This window comes from Hypanus sabinus, chromosome 20, assembly GCF_030144855.1.
Source record: "Hypanus sabinus isolate sHypSab1 chromosome 20, sHypSab1.hap1, whole genome shotgun sequence".
Classification (NCBI taxonomy): Eukaryota; Metazoa; Chordata; class Chondrichthyes; order Myliobatiformes; family Dasyatidae; genus Hypanus; species Hypanus sabinus.
The window spans coordinates 68653439-68678245 of record NC_082725.1 but is presented as its reverse complement, the minus strand read 5'-3'; the positions used below and the strand labels follow the sequence as shown (position 1 = coordinate 68678245).

The 24807-nt window shown below is 43.0% G+C and overlaps 1 protein-coding gene across 13 annotated transcripts in view; it reads left to right on the top strand.

Moving 5' to 3' along the window:
• The window catches only part of ulk4 (unc-51 like kinase 4), a 712463-nt gene that overhangs the window by 513992 nt on the left and 173664 nt on the right, over nt 1-24807 (top strand). For 9 of the 13 annotated variants that reach the window (XM_059945716.1, XM_059945717.1, XM_059945718.1 and 6 more), the window contains one exon: nt 5444-5492. In XM_059945716.1, coding sequence (XP_059801699.1) covers nt 5444-5492 — 49 coding nt within the window. Of the gene's footprint in view, nt 1-5443; nt 5493-11838; nt 12762-17662; nt 18194-18270; nt 18381-24807 lie in introns of those variants that run through there. The other 4 variants (XM_059945722.1, XM_059945724.1, XM_059945719.1 and 1 more) reach the window with 4 other exon arrangements.

Genomic DNA, 24807 nt, shown 5'->3' with positions numbered 1-24807 from the left:
CAGGAGATCAACAGTTTCTTTATTCATTGCTGCCACATGATTAAATATTTGCATTACGAGCAGGTGTACAGGTGTACCTAATAAAGTGGAGACTGAGTGTAATTGCCATCCTAAGAGAAATGGCTTCTCAATGCAAGCTGCAGGTTCAGTACCCATTATCTGAAATTCCATAATCCAAAATATTTCTGAGTGCTGACATGACATCACAGATGTATTCCTAGAATTAAGTATCACGGTAGCCTTGGTTTGTTAAACTGAAAATATGAAGTCAAAAGTGACAAGCTTTTTATCATTTGAAAGAAAGTTGCTTGAAATTCAAACCCATAACAGTATGTTATCTAGATTGTTTTATAGCGCTCTAGAAATTCACCTCAAAATCACTCTAGAAATACTCCAGCAATCTGTTGGAGTAACTCAAGGGGTCAAGCAGCATCTCAGGGATGAAAAGAATTGCAGACATTTTGGGTTGAATTCCTGCATTAGAACTGAGAGAAGAGAGGTGAGATGGTCAGTATATAGAGCAGAGGGAAAGGGTAAGACTAACACCCAGGGTGATTACTGGACTGGAAGATGATAGGCAGTTTGTGCTGTGTAGGGATGGAGTGGGGAGATGTTAGCAGGTGAATGAGAGATAAAGGCAGACAAAGAAACAAACAAAAGAGGTACAAATAAAATAAGATGTGGAGGGGACGAAATGAAAATTGGAGATGGCTGCAGAAACAGATTGGAGAGTTTAAAAGGAGGAACACAAAGGGTTGCCAGTATTGGAGTCTGGTAAGTAGAGGAGGTAATAATGGGAACATTAGGGAATAGGTGAATGGCAGATGGAACAGAACCAAATAAGGGAGGGAGAGATGATGAAGAAGCCTCGGGGTGAACTATGTGTGTAGTGGGTGGTCTGTATAGTGGGATGAATGGAACTATGAGGGGAAGGGGACAAAGATGGGTGATAGGCAGGGAGAGCTGAAGGAGGCTCTGAGGAAAAGGGGACAACAGTGAGACCTGAGGAGGATTGAGTGGAACCTGGGTGGGGATGGTCAAAATTAGATAATCCTTCCTTCAATCATTCCTTGCGCCCCATTTCTAGCCCTCCCCATTCTTTTTCCCTTGTTCTCTCTCATCTTATAGGCGTATAAGATGATGAGGGGCATTGATCGTGTGGATAGCCAGAGGATTTTTCCCAGGGCTGAAATGGCTAACACAAGGGGCATTGTTTTAAGGTGCTTGGAAATAGGTACTGAAGGGATGTCAGTAGTAAGTTTTTCACACAAAGGGTGGTGGGTGCATGGAATGCACTACCAGCGGCGGCGATGGAAACGGATACAATAGGGTCTTTTAAGAGCCTCTTAGAAAAATAGCTTAGAGCTTAGAAAAATAGAGGGTCGTGCACTAGGGAATTTCTAGGCAGTTTCTAGAGTAGGTTACATGGTTGGCACAACATTGTGGGCCGAAGGGCCTGTAATGTGCTGCAGACATACATTCTATGTTCTATGTTCATTCCAGTCCTGGTCCTTTAACTTTTGAGCCTTTCTCTCAAATCCTCCTCCAGTCCCACTATTATCCATCCTCCTATTCCTTCCCCTCCATACACCAACTACACACATAGTTTACCCACATGCTCCTTGCCCTCCTCCCTCTCTGGCTCTGGTTCCCTCTGCCATTCGGCTCTCCCCTAATGGCTCCCATTCTTGTGTCTTTTACTTATCAGCACTTGTAGCCTTCTGTTTCTGCTTATCTTCCTCCAAAAGCTGTTTCTAACCTTACCACTTACACCACCTCACTCCATTTGCCTCAATCCATCACCCAGGTACTACTCTCTCCCAACTCCACCTCCGCTCACCTCCCCTGCCTGGTGCAATCTGCAAGTTATCCCTCATCCCTCCTCAGTGTACCAATTATCTTGGACTCTTGTCCCACCCCTCCCCGTCTCCACTCTCAGATGATGCAGTGTTGCAATCTGAAGTGTTCAGTTTCTTTCCTCCCAAAGATGCTGTGTGACCTGCTGAGTTCCTCCAGTAGATAGTTTGTTCCACCAGAATTCAGCACCTTGTATCTCCATGGATTGAAATTGTTTCCCAGGGATTACAGTCCCTACAAATAAGGAATCTCATTGCACACTGCCAATAAAATTATCTAATCTGATCTAATAAAGGAGTTTAGACTAATCAATTGTAACTCTGAAACAAACATATTTTATTATTACTAGATTATAACCCTAATATAATGTCTTTAATTTACCTATTCTCCACCAACACCATCCCTTAATCTGAGTACTGACCAAATCTTATGACCCACTTTGGGACTCCTGACAGAGACCTCCATCTGAATCATCTTCTAGTATTACTGAATTATATTATTTCCATCCTCACATAGGTTACCTCACCCTTCCTGATACTAATCTCTGTACTGGTTCCCTCACCATTGCGCTCCCATGGATTGAAAGAAGCTGCAGAAACTTGTGAACTCAGTCAGTTCCATCATGGACACTAGGCTCCACAGCATCTGGGACACCTTCACGGAAAAAATGCCTCAAAAAGGAGGCACGCTCTCAATAATTCAGGAACAGCTGGATGCTTTAGCATTTTTCGAGCTAAAGATAAGGGACTATGTTGTTCATCTTAGGAGTGTTGTGTCAGCCAATCAGGATGGTGGAATTGGGAGAAGGTTCTAGAGAGCACTGGGCAGAGAGATTTTGATGATGGACACTAGTGTGGGTTGAGGTCGTTTTGGCGGGTGCAGGGAGGAGACAGATAAGAGGCATTGATAGTCAGAGGCTTTTTCATATACACACACATAATGTAATTCCATGTTTTCGCAGAAGGGGTGGTTCGGTTGTGCCTTCCAAAGTCCACAATAATTTTCTTTGTTTTCTCTACGTTCTTTTTACACCAATCCTCCAGCCGCTCAACTTCCTCTCTATACTCCAGATCGTCATCATTCTTGATAAGGCTAACCATTGTTGTGTCATCCGCAAACTTGTTGACACGGTTTGAGCTGGATCGTGCGACACAGTCATGAATCAGTAGTGTGAATGCAGAGGGCTGAGCACACAGCCTTGGGGAGCTAGAAATTCATCCTAGCTCGAAGGGGCACGTGGACTAGTCAATGCTATGAAAGGTGGCTTGGTGTTTCTTTCTTTCCTGGGCAAAGAAGTAGAACTCCTCTGGTTCCATGTCAAGCTTTGCATGCAATCAGTATTTTTTGAAGGTCTGCACACCAGGACAGAAATCGGTGCCATTGCTTCACAGCTCCAATGACTGAGCTTCAATCCTGACCTGCAGTGCTGTCTGTGTGGAGTTTATATATTCTTCCTGTGACCACGTGGCTTTTCCCGGTGCTCTGATTTCTCTGCAAAGACTTGGGAGTTGGCTAGTTGACCGCTGTAAATTGAGTGTTGGTGTGTGACAGAAGGCCCAGCTGTTGATGGACACGTGGGAGAGGTGGTTACAGAGGAATATGTGTGGCATTGGACTGAAGGGGAAGCTCTGATGACTGGCATATACTCCTGACCATGTAGCCTCCTTCCATAACAAAATGTAATATGAATATCATCCCCATCCACCTAGCCAGGTGGGGTTGTGCTGGGGAACTGAATTAATGTTTTCATCATCAGCCACAAGCTGCAGCTGCTTGGATGTTTAGACATTTTAGACCCCCATATTATGAAAAAGTCTTTCTGTATAATACCATTTTCTAATTCCTTTGGTATGTCCAATGCTTGAGCATTAATTTTATTTTTGTTAGCATTGTTTCAGCTAATGTGTGTGTAATGAGATCTCACAGAAAGCAACAATTGAAGTAACCTTTTATATAGTTTCCAAATGGAGATTGTTATATATGTAACACTCTCGTTAATATTTTTACTGCTATGCTGTAGGTATTTCATTTTGGCAGTTCTGTAAGAGCAAGCAATTCTGACATTTGCACTTTTTGAGCTAAAGATTAGGGACTATGTTGTTCATGTTAGAAGTGTTGTGTCAGCCAATCAGGATGGTGGAATTAGGAGAGGGTTCTGGAGAGCACTGGGTAGAGAGGTTTTGGTGTCGGACACTAGTGTGGGTTGAGGTTGTTTTGGCAGGTGCTGGGAGGAGACAGATGAGAGGCATTGATTGTGTGGATAGTCAAAGGCTTTTTCCCAGGGCTGAAATGGTTGCCACAAGAGGGCACAGGTTTAGGTGCTGGGGAGTAGGTACAGAGGAAATGTCAAGGGTAAGTTTTTTACTCAGAGTGGTGAGTGAGTGGGTGGAATGGGCTTCTGGCAATGGTGGTAGAGGCGGATACGATAGGGTCTTTTAAGAAACTTTTGGATAGGTACATGGAGCTTAGTAAAATAGAGGGCTATAGTTAAGCCTAGTAATTTCTAAGGTGGGCACAGCTTTGTGGGCCGAAAGGCCTGTATTGTGCTGTAGGTTTTCTATGTTCTAAAATGGTTGAGGACAATGACCCTGTTGCACATGGTGCTTTGTGCAGATGATTGGCTTCAAGGAGGAAAGAGCAGTACTCCTGTGGGGGAGCCCATTTGTTTGAGATGGGTTTTGAGCGATATTTGGAAGGTAGTGTGTGCTTTCACGCACTCCAGCACCTGAGTTAAAGACAACTTCAAGATGGGCTCCAACTTATGTGCACATCTGGACTGGATTAACTGTAATGGGCCCTTTTTATTTTTTTCTTCTCTTTTTCCTATTAACTGTTCATTAAAGCTGAAATTGGTAAATATACTTTCTTTATAATTGTATGCAGTGTATAATCTGTTATTTTTTTGCTGACAGGTGTAAGTGGGCAGCATTTACACAGTATTCGCTCAGATTGGGTGTGGTCTGTGTGTTCGAAACATCCCGGTGTTTCAGGATGGGAAACACCATCTGGTGGGACCCAAGTCATATTTACCCTAGATGTACAGAGTTTACCACAAAACAGTACAGCACAGAAACAGGCCTTTTGGCCCTTCTTGGCTGTGCCGAACCATTTTTCTGAGAAAGGTGGTGTTCTCACTGCTGAGCACATTGCTTTGTTAGCGAGGGGCTAAGTAACCATGTTTCTAGAAATGCTTGGTAAAAAGGGGTTTCATATATCTTTTGTAAAAGAATTGTTCTATTAGCATATCTTAAATCCCTCATTGCAAAGTCAGGTTTTTATCTCATTTACAATTTGTACTTCCTTTACATTTTAATCTTGACTGATTTTTCACCCATTGCTGGTGCTACAGTATGTTTTGACTTACTAACTTTGATCAATAAGGCATGCAGTAAGTCATTTCTAATAAACTCTGGCATTGCTCACTTTTATTAGGTGTGTAGAACCTTAATTACAAGCTGCTCTAGTAACAGGTCAATGCTCTCAATAGAACACCCTTTCATTTCAGCAGCAGTTTAATGTACCTTTAATGAAAATGAAGCTATTTACATCTTGTCATTAATATAATGTTAATAATTTTAATTTTCAGATTCATTGAAGAAAGTCAAATTGTGCCCAATATTTTCCAGATTATATTGGTGAGTTCCAGATATTTTCTCATTTCAGTAATATATAACCTCACGTGCATGGATTTAAGATAACCATTTTTGAAGAGGCAGGCTAAATACATGAGTGGGGAAGTTAAAAACTAAACTGCTGGAGGAAGTCAGCAGGTTGAGCAGAATCTGTGAAAGCAAAGAGATGGTCAACATTTTGGGTCAAGGCCCTACATCAGGACTAATGAAATGCTGGTGATAGGTAATGAAATGGTGGGGTGGTAGGTAAGGACAAGGGGAACCCTATCCTAAGTGGGGTGGCGGGTGAATGGGGAGAGGGCAGATGTGCGGGAAATGGGAGAGATGCACTTGAGAGCAGAGTTGATGGTGGACGAAGGGAAGCCCCTTTGCTTAAAAAAGGAAGACATCTCCTTCGTCCTGGAAAGAAAAGCCTCATCCTGAGAGCAGATGTGGCGGAGACGGAGGAATTGTGAGAAGGGGATAACCTTTTTACAAGAGACAGGGTGGGAAGAGGAATAGTCGAGGTAGCTGTGAGAGTCACCCCACCACCACCCCCACCCCCCCAGCCTCCAGGTCCAACGTATAATTCTCCGTAACTTCCACCACCTCCAACGGGATCCCACTACCAAACACATTTTTCCCTCCCCCCACTTTCTGCTTTCTGCAGGGATCGCTCCCTACGCGACTCCCTTGTCCACTCATCCCCCCCCCCCCCCCATCCCTTCCCACCGATCTCCCTCCTGGCACTTATCTTTGTAAGCAGAACAAGTGCTACACCTGCCCTTACACTTCCTCCCTCACCACCATTCAGGGCCCCAGACAGTCCTTCCAGGTGAGGCGATACTTCACCTGTGAGTCGGCTGGTGTGGTATACTGCGTCCGGTGCTCCCGGTGTGGCCTTTTATATATTGGTGAAACCCAACGCAGACTGGGAGACCGTTTCACTGAACACCTACACTCAGTCCACCAGATTAAGCAGGATCTCCAGGTGGCCACACATTTTAATTCCACGTCCCATTCCCATTCTGATATGTCTATCCATGGCCTCCTCTATTGTCAAAATGAATCCAAACTCAGGTTGGAGGAACAACACCTGATATACCGGCTGGGTAGCCTCCAACCTGATGGCATGAACATTGACTTCTCTAACTTCCATTAATGCCCCTCCTCCCCTTCTTACCCCATCCCTAACACATTTAGTTGTTTGCCTGTTCTCCATCTCCCTCTGGTGCTTCCCCCCTCCTTTCTTTCTCCCGAGGCCTCCTGTCCCATGATCCTTTCCCTTCTCCAGCTCTGTATCACTTTCGCCAATCACCTTTCCAGCTCTTAGCTTCATCCCACCCCCTCCGGTCTTCTCCTATCATTTTGCATTTCCCCCTTCCCCCTCTACTTTCAAATCTCTTACTATCTTTCCTTCCGGTTAGTCCTGACGAAGGGTCTCGGCCCGAAACGTCGACAGTGCTTCTCCCTATAGATGCTGCCTGGCCGGCTGTGTTCCACCAGCATTTTGTGTGTGTTGTTGTTTGAATTTCCAGCATCTGCAGATTTCCTCGTGTTTGCTCAGGACTAATGAGTTGGAATCTCTCCTGCTTGCCTTCAGACCCCTCTCCCACTTCCCCAAATCCCTCATTTCATCCTTCCATTCAACTTCTCTTTTATAACCTGACAGAAAATACTTAATTATCCAATTTCTGTTCTTGTTGGTAGAATGAGGCAATATTACTGAACTAATAATACTTCTTTCAAGCATGATACAAAAGTCATTCTTATAATGGCTTAAACTATCAAATAGCTATGGACCAAGAAGATAACTAGAGAAACAAAGGAGAAAGTTAGGAAGAATTTCTGTTTTTCAAAGTTGTAGGAGCAATGGGGCACTTTGGCATATGGCTTTAAAGAAAGGATAGTAGCCAGACCTTGCTGATCTGTGACAACCACTCATTTACACTCAATAGGGAAACTATGCTGAATTGTACTTGGTTGTGCTAATATTGGAAATTCAGATTTTAGTCCTTAAGAATGTCTTTTACAGTGACTTACCTCTTCCCCTGGTTATGGCAAGGTCTGTCCTTGTGAACTGTTCATAAGCCAGACAGTTCCCAAGTTAGAAATTTGACCACAAACAGTATACAGGTTGCAGAAGATATTTACACCCCTAAAACAACTGGAAAATCTATCCTGCCAGATGCTTGTTCAGGTGTACAGGTGTACATAAGTCTGCTATTCATTACCCAGGCAGGACCTGAAATCTTTTTCTCTTAAGTTGACCTTTGTTTTTTTCAAACCAAAAGAGCAGAGAACTTGCTTTACATAGACTTACATAGTTTCCAGTATTTTCTCCAACTTTCCAAACTCTGTTTGAGAGCCTCATGACGTCAGCCAGTAGAGCACGGAAGGTTTAAAAAGACTGCCGTATCCAGCGGGCAGTGGAGAGAGTGCTAGGGCTTTGGCTCAACAGGCTTAGATAATAACGGGACAAGGCAAAGTAGGAAATACATGTGTGAAGCCAGTTTTCTGTGCTCAGTGTCAGATGTGGGAGGTCCTGGAATCTCCCAGCCTCCCGGATGGCCATATCTGCATCCGGTGTGTTGAGCTGAAGCTCCTGAGGGACCAAGATAGAGAACTGGAGATGCAGCTCGATGACCTTCGCCTGGTCAGGGAAAGCGAGGAGGTGATAGAGAGGAGGTACAAACAGGTGGTCACACCGGGGCCATGGGAGACAGACAAGTGGATCACAGACAGGAGGGGGAAGGCCAAGGGTCAGATACTAGAGAGTACCCCTGTGGCTGTACCCCTTGACAATAAGTACTCCTGTTTGAGTACTGTTGGGGGGACAGCCTACCTGGGGGAAGCGACAGTGGTCATGCCTCTGGCACAGAGTCCGGCCCTGTGACTCAGAAGGGTAGGGAAGGGAAGAGGAAGGCAGTAGTGATAGGGGACTCTATAGTTAAGGGGTCAGACAGGCGATTCTGTGGATGCAGGAAAGAAACTCAGATGGTAGTTTGCCTCCCAGGTGCCAGGGTCCGGTATGTTTCGGATCGCGTCCAAGTTATCCTGAGGTGGGAGGGAGAAGAGCCAGAGGTCGTGGTACATATTGGTACCAATGACATAGGCAGGAAAAGGGAAGAGGTCCTGAAAACAGACTGCAGGGAGTTAGGAAAGAAGGTTGAGAAGCAGAACTGCAAAGGTAGTAATCTCGGGATTACTGCCTGTGCCACGTGACAGTGAGTATAGGAATAGAATGAGGTGGAGGATAAATGTGTGGCTGAGGGATTGGAGCAGGGGGCAGAGGTTCAGATTTCTGGATCATTGGGACCTCTTTTGGGGCAAGTGTGACCTGTACAAAAAGGACAGGTTTCACTTGAATCCCAGGGGGACCAATATCCTGGTGGGGAGGTTTGCTAAGGCTACTGGGGAGAGTTTAAACTAGAATTGTTGGGGGCCGGGAATAGAACTGAAGAGACTGGGGAAGAGGAGGTTGGCTCACAAATAGAGGAAGCTTGTAGACAGTGTGAGAGGGAGGATAGGCAGGTGATAGAGAAGGGACGTGCTCAGACCGAAGGTTTGAGATGTGTCTATTTTAACGCAAGGAGTGTTGTGAACAAAGCGGATAAGCTTAGAGCATGGATCAGTACTTGGAGATATGATGTGGTGGCCATTACAGAGACTTGGATGGCTCAGGGACAGAAATGGTTACTTCAGGTGCCAGGTTTTAGATGTTTCAGAAAGGACAGGGAGGGAGGCAAAAGAGGTGGGGGTGTGGCACTGTTGATCAGAGATAGTGTCATGGCTGCAGAAAAGGTGGACGTCATTGGAGGGATTGTCTATGGAGTCTCTGTGGGTGGAGGGCAGGAACAGGAAGGGGTCAATAACTTTACTGGGTGTTTTTTATAGACCACCCAATAGTAACAGAGATATCGGGGAGCAGATAGGGAAACAGATTCTGGAAAGATGTAATAACAGAGTTGTCATGATGGGAGATTTTAATTTCCCAAATATTGATTGGCATCTCCTTAGAGCAAGGGGTTTAGACGGGGTGGAGTTTGTTAGGTGTGTTCAGGAAGGTTTCCTGACACAATATGTAGATAAGCCTACAAGAGGAGAGGCTGTACTTGATCTGGTATTGGGAAATAAACCTGGTCAGGTGTCTGATCTCTCAGTGGGAGAGCATTTTGGAGATAATGATCATAATTCTGTCTCCTTTACAATTGCATTGGAGAGAGATAGGAGCAGACAAGTTAGAAAAGTGTTCAATTGGAGTGAGGGGAATTATTAGGCTATCAGGCAGGAAACTGGGCTTAAATTGGAAACAGATGTTTTCAAGGAAAAGTGGCAAATATTTAGGGGATATTTGTGTAGATTTCTGTATAGGTACGTTCCAATGAGACGGGAGTTATGGTAGGGTACAGGAACCGTGGTGTACAAAGGCTGTAATAAATCCAGTCTAGAAGAAAAGAAAAGGAAGGAACTTAAGAAGGAAATTAGGAGAGCCAGAAGGGGCCATGAGAAGGCCTTGACGAGCAGGATTAAGGAAAACCCCAAGGCATTCTACAAGTATGTGAAGAGCAAGAGTATAAGACGTGAAAGAATAGGAACTATCAAGTGTCACAGTGGAAAAGAGTGTATGGAACCAGAGGAAATAGCAGAGGTACTTAATGAATACTTTACTTCAGTATTCACTATGGAAAAGGGTTGTGATTGTAGTGATGACTTTCAGCAGACTGAAAAGCTTGAGCACGTAGATATTAAGAAAGAGGATGTACTGGAGCTTTTAGAAAGCATCAAGTTGGATAAGTCACTGGGACCGGATGGGATGTACCCCAGGCTACTGTGGGAGGTGAGGGAGGGGAGTCCTGAGCCTCCAGCGATGATCTTTCCTTCATCAATGGGGATGGGAGATGTTCCAGAGGATTGGAGGGTTGCAGATGTTGTTCCCTTATTCAAGAGAGGGAGTAGAGATAGCCCAGGAAATTATAGACCAGTGAGTCTTACCTCAGTGGTTGGTAAGTTGATGGAGAAGATCCTGAGAGGCAGGATTTATGAACATTTGGAGAGGTATTATATGATTAGGAGTAGTCAACATGGCTTCGTAAAGGGCAATAAGTGCTTTATGAGCCTGATTGAATTTTTTGAGGAGGTGACTAAACATATTGATGAAGGAAGAGCAGTAGATATAGTGTATATGGATTTCAGCAAGGCATTTGATAAGGTACCCCATGCAAGGCTTATTGAGAAAGTAAGGAGGCATGGGATCCAAGGGGACATTGCTTTGTGGATCCAAAACTGGCTTGCCCACAGAAGGCAAAGAGTGGTTGTAGACGGGTCTTATTCTGCATGGAGGTCGGTGACTAGTGGTGTGCCTCAGGCATCTGTTCTGGGATCCCTACTCTTCGTGATTTTTATAAATGACCTGGATGAAGAAAGTGGAGGGATGGGTTAGTAAGTTTTCTGATGACACAAAGGTTGGAGGTGTTGTGGATAGTGTGGAGGGCTGTCAGAGGTTACAGCGGGACACTGATGGGATGTAAAACTGGGCTGAGAAGTGGCAGATGGAGTTCAACCTAGGTAAGTGTGAAGTGGTTCATTTTGGTAGGTCAAATATGAAGGCATTAATGGTAAGACTCTTGGCAGTGTGGAGGATCAGAGGGATCTTGGGATCCGAGTCCATAGGATGCTCAAAGCAGCTGCACAGGTTAACTCTGTGGTTAAGAAGGCGTATGGTGTATTGGCCTTTATCAATTGTGGAATTGAATTTAGGAGCCGAGAGGTAATGTTGCAGCGATATAGGACCCTGATCAGACCCCACTTGGAGTACTGTGTTTAGTTCTGGTTGCCTCACTACAAGAAGGATGTGGAAACCATAGAAAGGGTGCAGAGGAGATTTACAAGGATGTTGCCTGGATTGGGGAGCATGCCGTATGAGAATAGGTTGAGTGAACTTGCCCTTTTCTCCTTGGAGCAACAGAGAATGAGAGGTGACCTGATAGAGGTGTACAAAATGATGAGAGGCATTGATTGTGTGGATAGTCAGAAGCTTTTTCCCAGGGCTGAAATGGTTGCCACAAGAAGACACAGGTTTAAGGTGCTGGGGAGTAGGTACAGAGGAGATGTCAGGGTTATGTCAGGGAGTGGTGAGTGCGTGGAATGGGCTGCTGGCAACGGTGGTGGAGGCAGATATGATAGGGTCTTTTAAGAGGCTTTTAGATAGGTACATGGAGCTTAGTAGAATAGAGGGCTATAGTTAAGCCTAGAAATTTCAACTTTGTGGGCCGAAGGGCCTGTATTGTGCTGTAGGTTTTCTATGTTTCTATAACCCCAGTGTAATCCAAATCATAGCTATCTCTCCCTCAATGTCACAAAAACGAAGGAGCTGGTTGTGGATTACAGGAGGAATGGAGACAGGCTAACCCCGTTGACATCGCTGGATCTGGGGTTGAGAGGGTGAACAACTTTAAGTTCCTCAGCATCCACATTACCGAGGACTTCACGTGGTCTGTACACAACAGCTGTGTGGTGAAAAACTCACAACAGTGCCTCTCTCACCTCAGACACTTGACAAAGTTTGGTCTGGGCCCCAAATCCTATGAACTTTCTACGGGGGGTACAATTGAGAGCATCCTGACTGGCTGAATCACTGCCTGGTATGGCAACTGTACCTCCTTTAATCGCAGGACTCTGCAATGAGTGGTGCAGACATCCCAGTGCATCTGTAGATGTGAACTTCCCACTATTCAGGACATTTACATAGACAGGTGTGTAAAAAGGGCCCGAAGGATCATTGGGGTTCCAAGTCACCCCAACCACAAACTCTTCCAGCTGCTACCATCCGGGAGAAAGTACCGCAGCATAAAAGCCAGGACCAACAGCTCCAGGACAGCTTTTTCCACCAGGCATCAGACTGATGAACTAACACTGATTTGAGTGTATTCCACAACTGTTCTATTTATTATAAATCATTATAAATTACTATGATTGCACATTTAGATGGAGACGTAACGTAAAGATTTTACTCATCATGTATGTGAAGGATGTAAGAAATAAAGTCAATTCAATTCAATTCAATCTTTCAGTAGTTGTCACTGAAAGACACTTAGATTTTCTCTCAGCGCTGACACCACCTAATGCAATACTGGTGGTTGGTGTCAACTACTTACTGAGCAGGATGACTGACAGCCCCAAGAGACCAGTGTTCATTCATTGTTTTCCCAGGCTCAGTCTACCAGCACGAGGTTATTCTGTTTGAAAATGGCTGGTTCTTACTCCTGAGTGCCCTTGACAGCCTGTGAGACTCACTATCCTGACCTGCTTCACACACTGTCAAACTGTCAAAGTAAACAGGTGTACTTTCAAAAGGGAAATGAAGTCATTCTGCAGCAGTGAGAGTTGCTGGCAATAGATAAATGGAAAGTATTCTTGAAGTAAGAGTGAGATGGAACGTAAATGAAAACCAACAGTAAGGATTTAGGGAAGCTGCTTCTCCTTAAAAGCTTTTTTTGAAGGTGAAATAAATAAGGGGAAATTATCCAAATGGGGAAAGCAGGTGGAATAAATATGAAATAGCAAAACAGAGCAAGCACTGGAAATTAGTAAAAAGCAGCAAATTTTGGAAGTACGGATTAGGTTAGATAACATCTGAGAACAGAGAAACGAGGTTAATGTTTCAACCCAATGACCATTACAAAGAAGATAGAACAATACAAAGCAGGAGCAGGCCCCTCGACCTATGTTTGTGCCATCTATAATGCCAATGTAAACTAATCCCATCTACCTACATATAATCCATATCCCTGCATTTCCCACCTGTTCCTGCGCTATCCAAATAGCAACTCGAGTGTAACTATTATATCTGTATCCACCACCACCTCTGGCAGCAAGTGCCAAACACCTACCACTCTGTGTAAAAAAATTGCTTCTCACCCCTTCTGAAAACTTTTTACTCTAACTTTAAAGACATGGCCTCTAGAATATGATATTTTTACCTTGGAAAAAGACTCAACTTTCTGCTCTATGTATGCCTCTCATAATTTTATGAACTTCAATCAGGTCTCCCCTCAGCCTGCGATGTTCCATTTCAACCTTGTCCAACATCTTTCTGTTGCTAACACGCTTGTGGAGCACGTCTTCTGAACCAGCTCCACAGCTGCAGCATGACTGCCACTTTAATACACTGACTGCTGGTAAAGCATGCTACACACTTGCTTTACGAAAAGCTCTACTTGTGACTTTCAAAATGCTACGGACTTACACCCCAAGATGTAAGCAGGTGTGGAGAGGCATGAAGAACCTCACTGGCTTCGATCAGCCTAGCTGTGTAGACTCGAAATGCAGCCATGAATGGGCTAATAAATTAAACCAATTCTTCAATAGGTTTGCCAATTGCCCTCCTGTTCACATACCCCGCCCCCACCAAGCACACGTCCAGGTACTGATGCACCCAATGCTTCCTCAGCACCGATGCCTCCCCTCCTCACTCCTCCCCCTTCACTCCTCCCCCTTCAGTTCAACAGGCCTGTCCTCGCCCTGCACCGACCATCCGCTCTTTCACATATTAATTGCTATCATCCCGGTCTTCACCTCCCCCAGCTCCCAACTTCCACCATCTCCCTAGTCATCGTGGACTCACCTTCACTACTGAACACGTGAGAAGGGCTCTGGGGAAACCCAGACACAGCAAAGCATTTGGGACTGGATGATGTGAACCCCGAGGTCCTGATGGAGTGTGTTAGCAGTTGTGTGGAGTTCTCCAGCACATTTTCAGTCTGGGCCAACTGAAAGACCACCATCCAGTGGCCCTGACCTCACGCATCATGTAGGCCCTAGGGAGGCTGATCCTGGCTCATCTCCAACCCCTGATCAGATCAGCCCTCGATCCCCTGCAGTTTGCTTACCAGGATCACTTTGGAGTTGACGATGCTGTCATCTACCTGCTAAACAGAGCCTGCTCCCATTTGGATAAGCAAGGCAGCACTGTGAGGATCATGTGATTTGATTTATCAAATGCCTTCAATACCGTACAGCCATCATTGCTGGGGGGAATGTTAGGTAGGATAATTGGTGATTGTAAATTGTCCCATGATTAGGCCAGGGTTAAATTGTTGGGTTGCTGGGCAGTGCAGCTCAAAGGGCCAGAAAACTGTTCCGTGCTGTATCTCTAAATTAAAAATAAAATAAAATTCAAGTTCAAGTTTATTCTCATCTGATTGTGTGTGTGTGTGTGTATATATATACATATATATACACACACACACACACACACACACACACATATACACATATATATACATATATACACACACAACCAGACAAAACTACATTCCCCTTGGCACGGTGCGCCCATGCAACATATATCACATACAGACATAAAACAAAATGCTATATTATCAATAAGTTAATAAAATATAATTCAAAATGCATCTAGTAAAGCACAGCACAAGTAAGCAGTAAACAGCTCACTGTCCTTGTGATGAGACTTCTGTGGTGGCGGGGTATTCCACATTCGTCAGTCTCACAGCCTGAGGAAAGAAGCTGTTAACCAGTCTGACATTTCTAGTCCCGATGCTTCTGTACCTCCTTCCTGATGGTAATGGGTGAAAGAGCTTGTGGGATGGGTGGTAGTGATCCTCAACAATACTTTGGGCCTTTTGTCAGCAACACTCCTAGAGAAATGTCACAGCTTGGGGAGGGAGACACGAATGATCCTCTGGCGGGTTTTTACTGTCTTCTGTATGATCTTGTGGTCTGACGCTTTGCAACTTCTGTACCTTACAATGATGCCGCCAGACTGGAAACTCTCAAGGGTGCTCATGCAGAAAGTTGTTAAAATGGTGTTGGGAAGCCTTGCATGCCTCAGTCTAGACAATAGACAATAGGTGCAGAAGTAGACCATTCGGCCCCTCGAGTCTGCACCGCCATTCTGAGATCATGGCTGATCATTCACTATCAATACCCAGTCCCTGCCTCAGATGTGTAGACGCTGCTGTGCCTTCTTGATAGTTATAATGGGTCAGATTATGAATATATTCATCCACTGTGACTTTCCCACTTATACAGCTTCGTGTGATCCATTAACTTAAAGCCTTGGCTGGGATAATGACTGCAAAAAAAACCCAACAAATACAAGAGTGCCCTAATTGCCTTTGTTAGTTTATAAGTGTCTCCGATAATCAGAAATTTAACAACAGTTCAAATAGATCTAAATCATTTTGAAATATTATTTGAAAGAAACTGTTAGATATAAATTTAATACTAAAATGAGGACAATAATAATATAAACAAAAAATAAACCTTTTCACAGCACTTACCTTCATAATTGTACATCCCATTTCAAAGCTACTTGCACCGTTGGCAGAGCAGGAGGTTAAATGTACTGACATGTTTATTGGAGACAAGCTCACTTGCAAAATGGTTGTCACTGACCATCCTCAATCAGAATCAGAATCAGGTTTATTATCACCGGCATGTGACATGAAATTTGTTAACTTAGCAGCAGCAGTTCAATGCAATACATAATCTAGCAGAGAGAGAGAGAATAAAATAATAATAAATGAAGTAAATCATAATAATACATAAACAAGTCAATCAATTACATATATTGAATAGATTATTAAAAAATGTGCAAAAACAGAAATACTGCATGTTAAAAAGAGTGAGGTAGTGTCCAAAGCTTCAAAGTGCATTCAGGAATCAGATGGCAGAGGGGAAGAAGCTGTTCCTGAATCGCTGAGTGTGTGCCTTCAGGCTTCTGTACCTCCTACCTGATAGTAACAGTGAGAAAAGGGCATGCCCTGGGTGCTGGAGGCCTTTAATAATGGACGCTGCCTTTCTGAGACACCACACCCTAAAGATGTCCTGGGTAATGTGTAGGCTTGTGCCCAAGATGGAGCTGACTAGATCTACAACCTTCTGCAGCTTCTTTCAGTCCTGTGCAGTAGACCCTTCATACCAATCATTGATGCAGCCTGTCAGAATGATCTCCAAAGTACAACTATAGAAGTTTTTGAGTGTATGTGTTGACATGCCAAATCACTTCAAACTCCTCATAAAGTATAGCCACTGTCTAGCCTTCTTTATGACTACATCAGTATATTGGGACTGGGTTAGATCCTCAGAGATCTTGACACTGAGGAAGTTGAAGCTGCTCACTCTCTCCACTTCTGATCCCTCTATGAGGATTGATTTGTGTTCCTTTGTCGTACCCTTCCTGAAGTCCACAATCAGCTCTTTCGTCTTACTGACATTGAGTACCAGGTTGTTGCTGCAACATCATTCCACTAGTTGGCATTATCTCACTCCTGTACGTCCTCTCGACACTACCTGAGATTCTACCAACAACGGTTGTATCGTCGGCAAATTTATAGATAGTATTTGAGCTATGCCTAGCCACACAATCATGTGTACACAGAGAGTAGAGCAGAGGGCTAAGCACACACCCCTGAGGTGTGCCAGTGCTGAGGTGCGCCACAGCCAATCCTGGCTGTTCATGAAGAAGTAGACTGAGTTCATTATATTAAACTATCCTGTTGCTTTTGTCTTTTTCTCTTCAACCCCTCCACATCATTCCACATCACAATTGCCCTGCAAGACTTCATCCTGCTCTAGCCCTGAAACTATAAAATTCTTGCTCTCTTTGCATGCTTGCCATGTCTGAATGCAGCTATTCCTTGAGTACAATTCCCTACGTCCTTGGCATTGCATTCAAAATGGTCTTTGTACCTCAGTTATTTTCCTCCCTTCAAAAATTATGTTATTTCATCCCTGCTAAAATGTAATTCCTTTTTCAACACCTCTGTTCTGCAAAGTCTTGTTCCACTTCCAAAATGGATATCTGGCCTGCTTTGGTCATGATATCATTTCTGGGCCATGCATTTTCATCTTAAATAGCAATGTGCTGCTCTTTGTGAATTAAAGCCTTTCAGTTAGTCTGCACAGAAAGCCAGCTACAGTAAGAGTTATATGATAGCGAGACCATTTTGGATCATTATTACACCAGGAGCAGAGCCGAAAGCAATTTATTTGTCTCTATTTATAACATAGTCTGTTATTATAGCAACAGTTTCTTATAATGTTGAATTTTGTGGTTTTTAAGTAGTTAATTGTTCAACAAACATTAACATGTGCAGGCACAATGGCCCCAGCTTATTAAAACAGCCATTAAATCTTGACAACACACACAAAATGCTGGTGGAACACAGAAGGCCAGGCAGCATCTATAAGGAGAAGCACTGTCGACCATTTTAATTCCACATCCCATTCCCATTCTGATATGTCTATCCATGGCCTCCTCTATTGTCAAAATGAATCCAAACTCAGATTGGAGGAACAACACCTTATATACCGGCTGGGTAACCTCCAACCTGATGGCATGAACATTGACTTCTCTAACTTCCATTAATGCCCCTCCTCCCCTTCTTACCCTATCCCTGACAATATTTAGTTGTTTGTTTTTTTCTCTCTCTCTCTGCCCATCACTCTGCCTGTTCTCCATCTCCCTCTGGTGCTCCCCCCTCCCCTTTTCTTCCTCCCGAGGCCTCCCGTCCCATGATCTTTTCCCTTCTCCAGCTCTCTATCACTTTCACCAATCACCTTTCCAGCTCTCAGCTTCATCCCACCCCCTCCGGTCTTCTCCTATCATTTTGCATTTCCCCCTCCCCCCACTACTTTCAAATCTCTTAGTATCTTTCCTTTCATTTCATCCTGAGGAAGGGTCTCGGCCCAAAATGTCAACAGTGCTTCTCCCAATAGATGCTGCCTGGCCTGTTGCATTCCACCAGCATTTTGTGTTTGTTGTTTGAATTTCCAGCATCTGCAGATTTCCTCGTGTTTGCTCATTAAATCTTGAACAGGATAAGGAGGAATACTCCATCTCTACTGAACTATTATAGAACTACTAACGATCACTCAAAGGTAAAATCATTCCTTCCAGTTTTTAAATTTATGTTTCTTATAAGTAAATAGAGTTCCATAGGTTTGTATGGAATACAGCATCTAGATAGAAGTAGGTTGATAGTTTCTTAAACAGTGGGGTATCAAAGGTTACGGGAAGAAGGCAGGGGAATGGAATTAAGAGGGATAATAGATCAGCCATGATGGAATGGTGGAGCAGACGATGGGCCAAGTGGCCTAACTCTGTCCCTAGGTCTCATATTGAGCATGCAGGGCCTAAAGGAATGCTGGAAATAGATTCAATAATGCCTTTCAGAAGAAATTTGATAAATAAAATGATCATGCTTGGATGAAGGCTGTTCTGTCTGCCTGGTCTCTGCAGGCTCTAAGGGTAACCCAATTAGGAAGTTCCACCTCTCTGTCCTTTACCCATTTTTCTGATTTTTTTTCTCTGTCAAAAATCAATTTCCTTTTGGGATGCTGCGATTAAATCTATTTTAACTGAATCCAAATCCTAATTACATATTTAATAAAGCTGTTCCTTATTACATGTTATAACACTAATTGTCTCACTAAATTGAGATTATTGAGAAGGATATTGGCAGTAGACATTGTCTGCATGGATTTCAGTAAGCCTTTGATGAAATCCACATGATAGAGTCATAGAGCACAGATGCAGACGTTCAGGCTCAACAGGTCCATGCCGACCCATCAACTTCCAAAGCAGATGGTCAGAAGGTCAAGACACATGGGTTGGCTAATTGAATCCAAAGTTGGGATGGATGTGATTATGCTGTAGACAGTCAGAGAAGATTCACCAGGATGTTACCCGAATTGGAGTACTTTAGTTATGGAGAGAGAATAGTCTGGACTTGTTTTCCTGGACTGAAAGAGGCTAAGGAGTGACTTGGTAAAATAAAATTATGAAAGGCATGGATAGTAGAGATAGAATCTTTTTTTCCATGGTAATGGTATTAAACACAAGCGGGTGTAGGTTTAAAGTAACAGGAAGATGATTTAAAGGAGATTGGAAGGGTAGGTTTGCCACACAGAAAGTATATGATATCTGGAATGTGCTGTCAGAGGAGGTGGTAGAATCAGATATTATTAAAATTAACAAAACTTTAGATAGACACTTGAATAGGCACTGCACAGAAGAATATGAATTTATTGTGGGTTGATGGGATTAATGTAGATGAGCAATGTGGTTGTGTGTACATGGTTAGCCAAAATGTTGGTTTCTGTGTTGTAAAAATTCTTCTCAATTCCGATGCTCCAGCCTTAAAATTGTGCTTTCTGGCACTCTAATCATTTCTCCTCTCAGGAGAACCACTCAGTTTCTGCAATTTATCTATACATTAACCTTTCATATGCAGAGTTGTCATACCAATGGTCCTAATGTCCTTTCCAAGGCATTTTATGCTTCTGTTAACAAAAAGATAACCAAGGAGAGGTTAGGTCCGACAAAGACAAAGGATGGTATTTGCACTTGGAGTCAGAGTAAATAACTAAATGAGTACTTTGTGTAGGAATTTATCAAAAAGAAGAATTTACCAATGATACTGGAGACAGAGTGGGGCATGCTAAAATGCTGGGACATTTTGAGATCAAGAATTCAGAAACAAGATCTTCTGAAAAGCATTAAGATGGATACATCCCCAGGGCCTGATGACATACACTCTGTGGCCGCTTTATTCAATAACTCCTGTGGTCTTCTGTTGCTGTAGCCCATTCACTGCAAGGTTCGATGTGTTGTGTGTTCAGAGATGCTCTTCAGCACATCACCATTGTAACGTGGTTATTTCAGTTACTGTCGCCTTCCTGTCAGCTTGAACCAGTCTGGCTATTCTCCTGACTTCTCTCATTAACAAGGCATTTTTGCCCACAGAACTGCCACTGGATGTGTTTTTCAGGCCATTCTCTGTAAATTCTGGAGACTGTTCTGTGTGAAAATCCCAGGAGATCAGCCATTTCTGAGATACACAAACCACTCCATTTAGTACCAACATGGTCAAAGTCACTTAGATCACATTTCTTCTCCATTCTGATATTTGGTTTGAACAACAACTGAACCTCTTGACCATGTCTGCATGCTTTTATGCAATGAGTTGCTGCCATATAAGTGGTTAATTAAATATTTTCATTAATGTGCAAGTGTACAGGTGTACCTAATAAAGTAGGCAATGAGTGTATATCTCTGAATATTGAAAGAAGCAACTAAGGAGATATGGGCAGAAAACTGGCAGATGAAGTTTAATCTAGTCAAATGTAAGGTGTTGTACTTTGTGAAGTCAGATGAAAGGAGAAAGTATACAGTTAATGGTAGGCCCTTGAATAGCATCTGTCGACAGAGGGATCTTGAGTTCCAGGTCCACAGTTTGCTGAAAGTGGCTGTGTAAGTGGTATGGACCACTTGCCTTCATTTGTAGTGGTGTTAAGTATAAGAATAAGGAGGTCATGCTGCAGATACTGTATATAAAACTGTAGTCAGACCACACTTGAAGTATTGTGTGCAGTTCTGGTCATGCCAGTAAAAGAAGGAGCTTGTGAAAAATATACAGTAGATGTTTATCAGGATGCTGCCTTGATTAGAGGGTATGATTTTCCGGATTGACCTTTTTCTGCCATTTCTCAGCCCAGCTCTGCATCCTATCAATGTTCTGTTGTAATTTATGATGATCTACACTACCCACAACATGGCCAACACTTTGTGTCATCTGCAAACTTCCTTGTGCAAGTTATTTATAAAAAATGACAAAGAGCAGAGGTCCCAGATCAGATCCCTGCAGACCACCACTGGTCACTGACCTCCATCTATGCTCCATCCACAACCACCTTTTATGGGCAAGTCAATTCTGAAGCACATAGCCAAGTTTTCCTGGATCCCATGCTCCTGTTCTTCTGAATGACCCTACTACAGGGAAGCTTATCAAACATCTTACTAAAATCAGTATTAACTCCACTTTCATCAATGTGCTCTGTAATATTCTGAATGAATTCAATCAGGTTTGTAAGGCATGACCTGCGCCTCACAAAGATGATGACCATCCCTAATCAGACTGTGTTTCTCCAAATTTTCATAAATCTAGCTCGTAAATAAAGACCAGAATCCTATATAGATTTTAATCCATTTCTCATTGCGGTTTTACCATATCATGAACTATGCATGTGTTCCCTTTAGTTTGTATTGCCTCCTGTCATTTTTCCCACCAAATGGTTACATTTCTCACTTCTTAGCATAAGATTTCATCTTTACTAACATTGTCGTTTTGTGTAATGTAACTTGGAGTTGACGGAATAAAATTCATGTAAATATCTATCATTCCATTAGTACATCTATTTTCATGGTCTATCTTTCTTGCAGTTCAACCTCCTTTAAAATTAAACAAATACAAAAAAAAGGTTGGAAACACTCAGGTCGAGGAATGCCTGTGGGGAGAGAAATAGAGTAAGGTTTCAGGTCCGAGTAACATCTAATTCAATAAAACACTTGTGTGAATACCATGCTCAGATGAAGAAGTGGATACAATATATGACTGAATCTTCATCTTGAGAAGTGTAGAAAAATCAAAATCCTCAAGTTTTAAATTAAGTTAAGACAAAACATCCTTTAACAATTTTAAATTATTTAATTATAACTTATCTGCATGGGTCATGTCAATTCAAAGCAACCAACTTTCATGTTTTTGTTAGATCCGTGTTCCGAGAGTACAATAGAAACATCATGCTTTCAAACTGAGTAGATATCAAGCATTTAAAGAAAAGACTTGGCTTTGTGTAAAAAGAGTTATTAATATACCAGATAGGTGATAAAAGGAATTCAATCATACAATATTTTTTGTTACTCTAAAACGTTCACTTTTGTCTCATCTGTCATGATCAGTGCTAATTTGTTTAATAATTGAAGGCTGCATATTTTATGAGCCTCTCTATTTGAAAGAAAAGACTAAAGGGAATTAGAAAAAGATCCTCACCTGTATGATTACTGTACTCTTCATACATCGTCCTTGCACAACAATGAGGGGACTGCTTTCATGAGTATTGTATTTACATAAATTTTAGTCGGATATCTCTGAGTCACATCACACACAGCAGCAATTTCAGCAATTTATGCAAAGGGAACAGCACAGAATTAAATAAAATTGTCATACAGCAAATTTAGTTTGCTTCAATTTCAAGTTATTATCATCTGACTACACATGTACCGTATACAACCAAATGAAACAACATTCCTCTGGACCATGGTGCACATGTATCACACACAGCACATAAAAATATTACCACAAATAAAATTAGTTAATAAATTATAATTCAAAATGCATGTGAAGTGTGCAGCACAGGTAAACAGTACAGTAAGCAGTAAACAGTACAGTAAGCAGTAAACAGCTCACTGGGCTAGTGACGAGATCTTGGTGGTGGCAGGGTAATCATTAGTCTCATGGCCTGAGGGGAGAAGCTGTTACCCAGTCTGGCAATCCTAGTCTTGAGGCTCCTGTGTCTCCTTCCTGACAGTAGTGAGTCAAAGAGATTGTAGAATGGGTGGCAGGGCCCTTCATGTACAACATTCCCAGTAAATGTCACAAATCATAAGGCAGGGGAGCGAGGCCCAGTGATCTTCTCAGCAGTTTTCACTGCCCTCTGTAGAGTCTCGCCGTCCAATGCCCTTGCAGCTTCTGTACCACACAATGATTGAGCCATACAGGACACCCTTGTTGCTAATGTAGAGTTATTAGAATGAGGGCAGGATGTCTTGCACACCTCAGTCTCCTCAGTGTAGATGCTACTGTGCTTTCTTGACTAATAAGGAGGTATTGTGGGTCCAGGTTAGATCATCTGTTCTGTGCACATCGAGGAATTTGTGCTCTTCACTCTTTCCACACCAGTCACAACATTTCACAAGCCTTTTTAGCTCCTCTCTGTATGCTGATGAGGCCAACCTCTGTTGAATCCTCAGCCAACTTGAGCAGTGCAGTTGTGAGTCAGCAGCAGGCTGAGCACACAGCCCTGGGAGGCACCAGTGCTTAGCCTGATAGAGCTTGAGATGTTGCTGCCAACTCAGACTGACTGGGGTCTTTCTATCAAGAAGTCCAAAGTAGAGTTGAAGTCAATGAACAACATCCTTGTGCATGAGGCGTCATTTTCCAGGTGCAACAGGATGGAGTGGAATGCCAAGGTTATGACATTATCAGCGGACCGGTTTGAGTGGTAGGCAAACTGGAGAGAGTTAAATGTAGCTGAAAGGTGGGACTTCACAGATCCATTACCAGCCACTCAAAGCACTTCATGATTATTGCTACTGGGCAGTAATCATTTAGGGCAGATGTTGTTGCTCTCTTGGGCACCACAATGATGGTGGCTGCCTTGAACCCTGCGGGGACAGTGGACTATTGCAAAGAGATTTTAAAGACATCTGTTAAGACCTCTGTTAGCTGTGCTGCACAATCTCTCAGCACCTGAACATGTGAAGTATGTTGCCTACAGCTTTGTGTGCTCCTCACCTCAGCTACGGCAAGAAAGGATACGATACCTGTTCCACAAGGAGAGAGGGTGTTTTCCTCGATGTCACATCACTTATTGCTTCAAATAGTGCATAGAAGGCATTCAGCCTATCAGGAAGGGAGGAGTTGCTGTCGTTGATACATAGGGTGGACCTATAATCTGTTATGGTTAGTATACCTTGTCACATAAAGTCATAGGACACCACAGCGCAGAAACAAGCCCTTTGGCCCACCTAGTCTATGCCAAACCATTAGTCTGCCTAGTCTCATCAACCTGCTCCCAGACTATAGCCCTCCATACTCCTTCCATCCATGTACCTATCCAAATTTATCAAATGTTGAAATTAACCTCTCATCCACCTCTTGCTCTGGCGTCTCATTCCACACTCTCACCACCCTCTGAGTGAAGAAGTTTCCCCTCATGTTCCCTTAACCCTTTTACCTTCCACTCAAGTCTCACCCAACCTCAGTGAAAAAAGCCTGTTTGCATTTATTCTGTCTACCCCTCATAGTTTTGTATACCTCTATCAAATCTCTCCTTAATCTTCTATGTACTAAGGAATACAGTCCTAACCTATTCAACTTTCTCCTATAATTCAAGTCCTCAAATCCAGGGAATATCTTTGTATATTTTCTCTGCACTCTTTCAATTATTTACATCTTTCCTGTAGATAGCTGACTTTGTCAAAGGCCTTGCTAAATTCCATGTAGACAACATCTACTGTCTTGCCTTCATCAACTTCCCTGGTAACTTCCTTTAACAACTTTATAAGATTGGTTAGACAGAACTTAACACACACAAAGCCATGCTGACTGTCCCTAAAACATCTCTGTTTGTCCAAATACTCATAAATCCATTCCCTTAGAATACCTTCCAATAACTTTCCTACTACTGATGTTAGGCTCACCAGCCTGTGATTTCTTGGCTTATTCTTAGAGTCTTTCTGAATCAACAG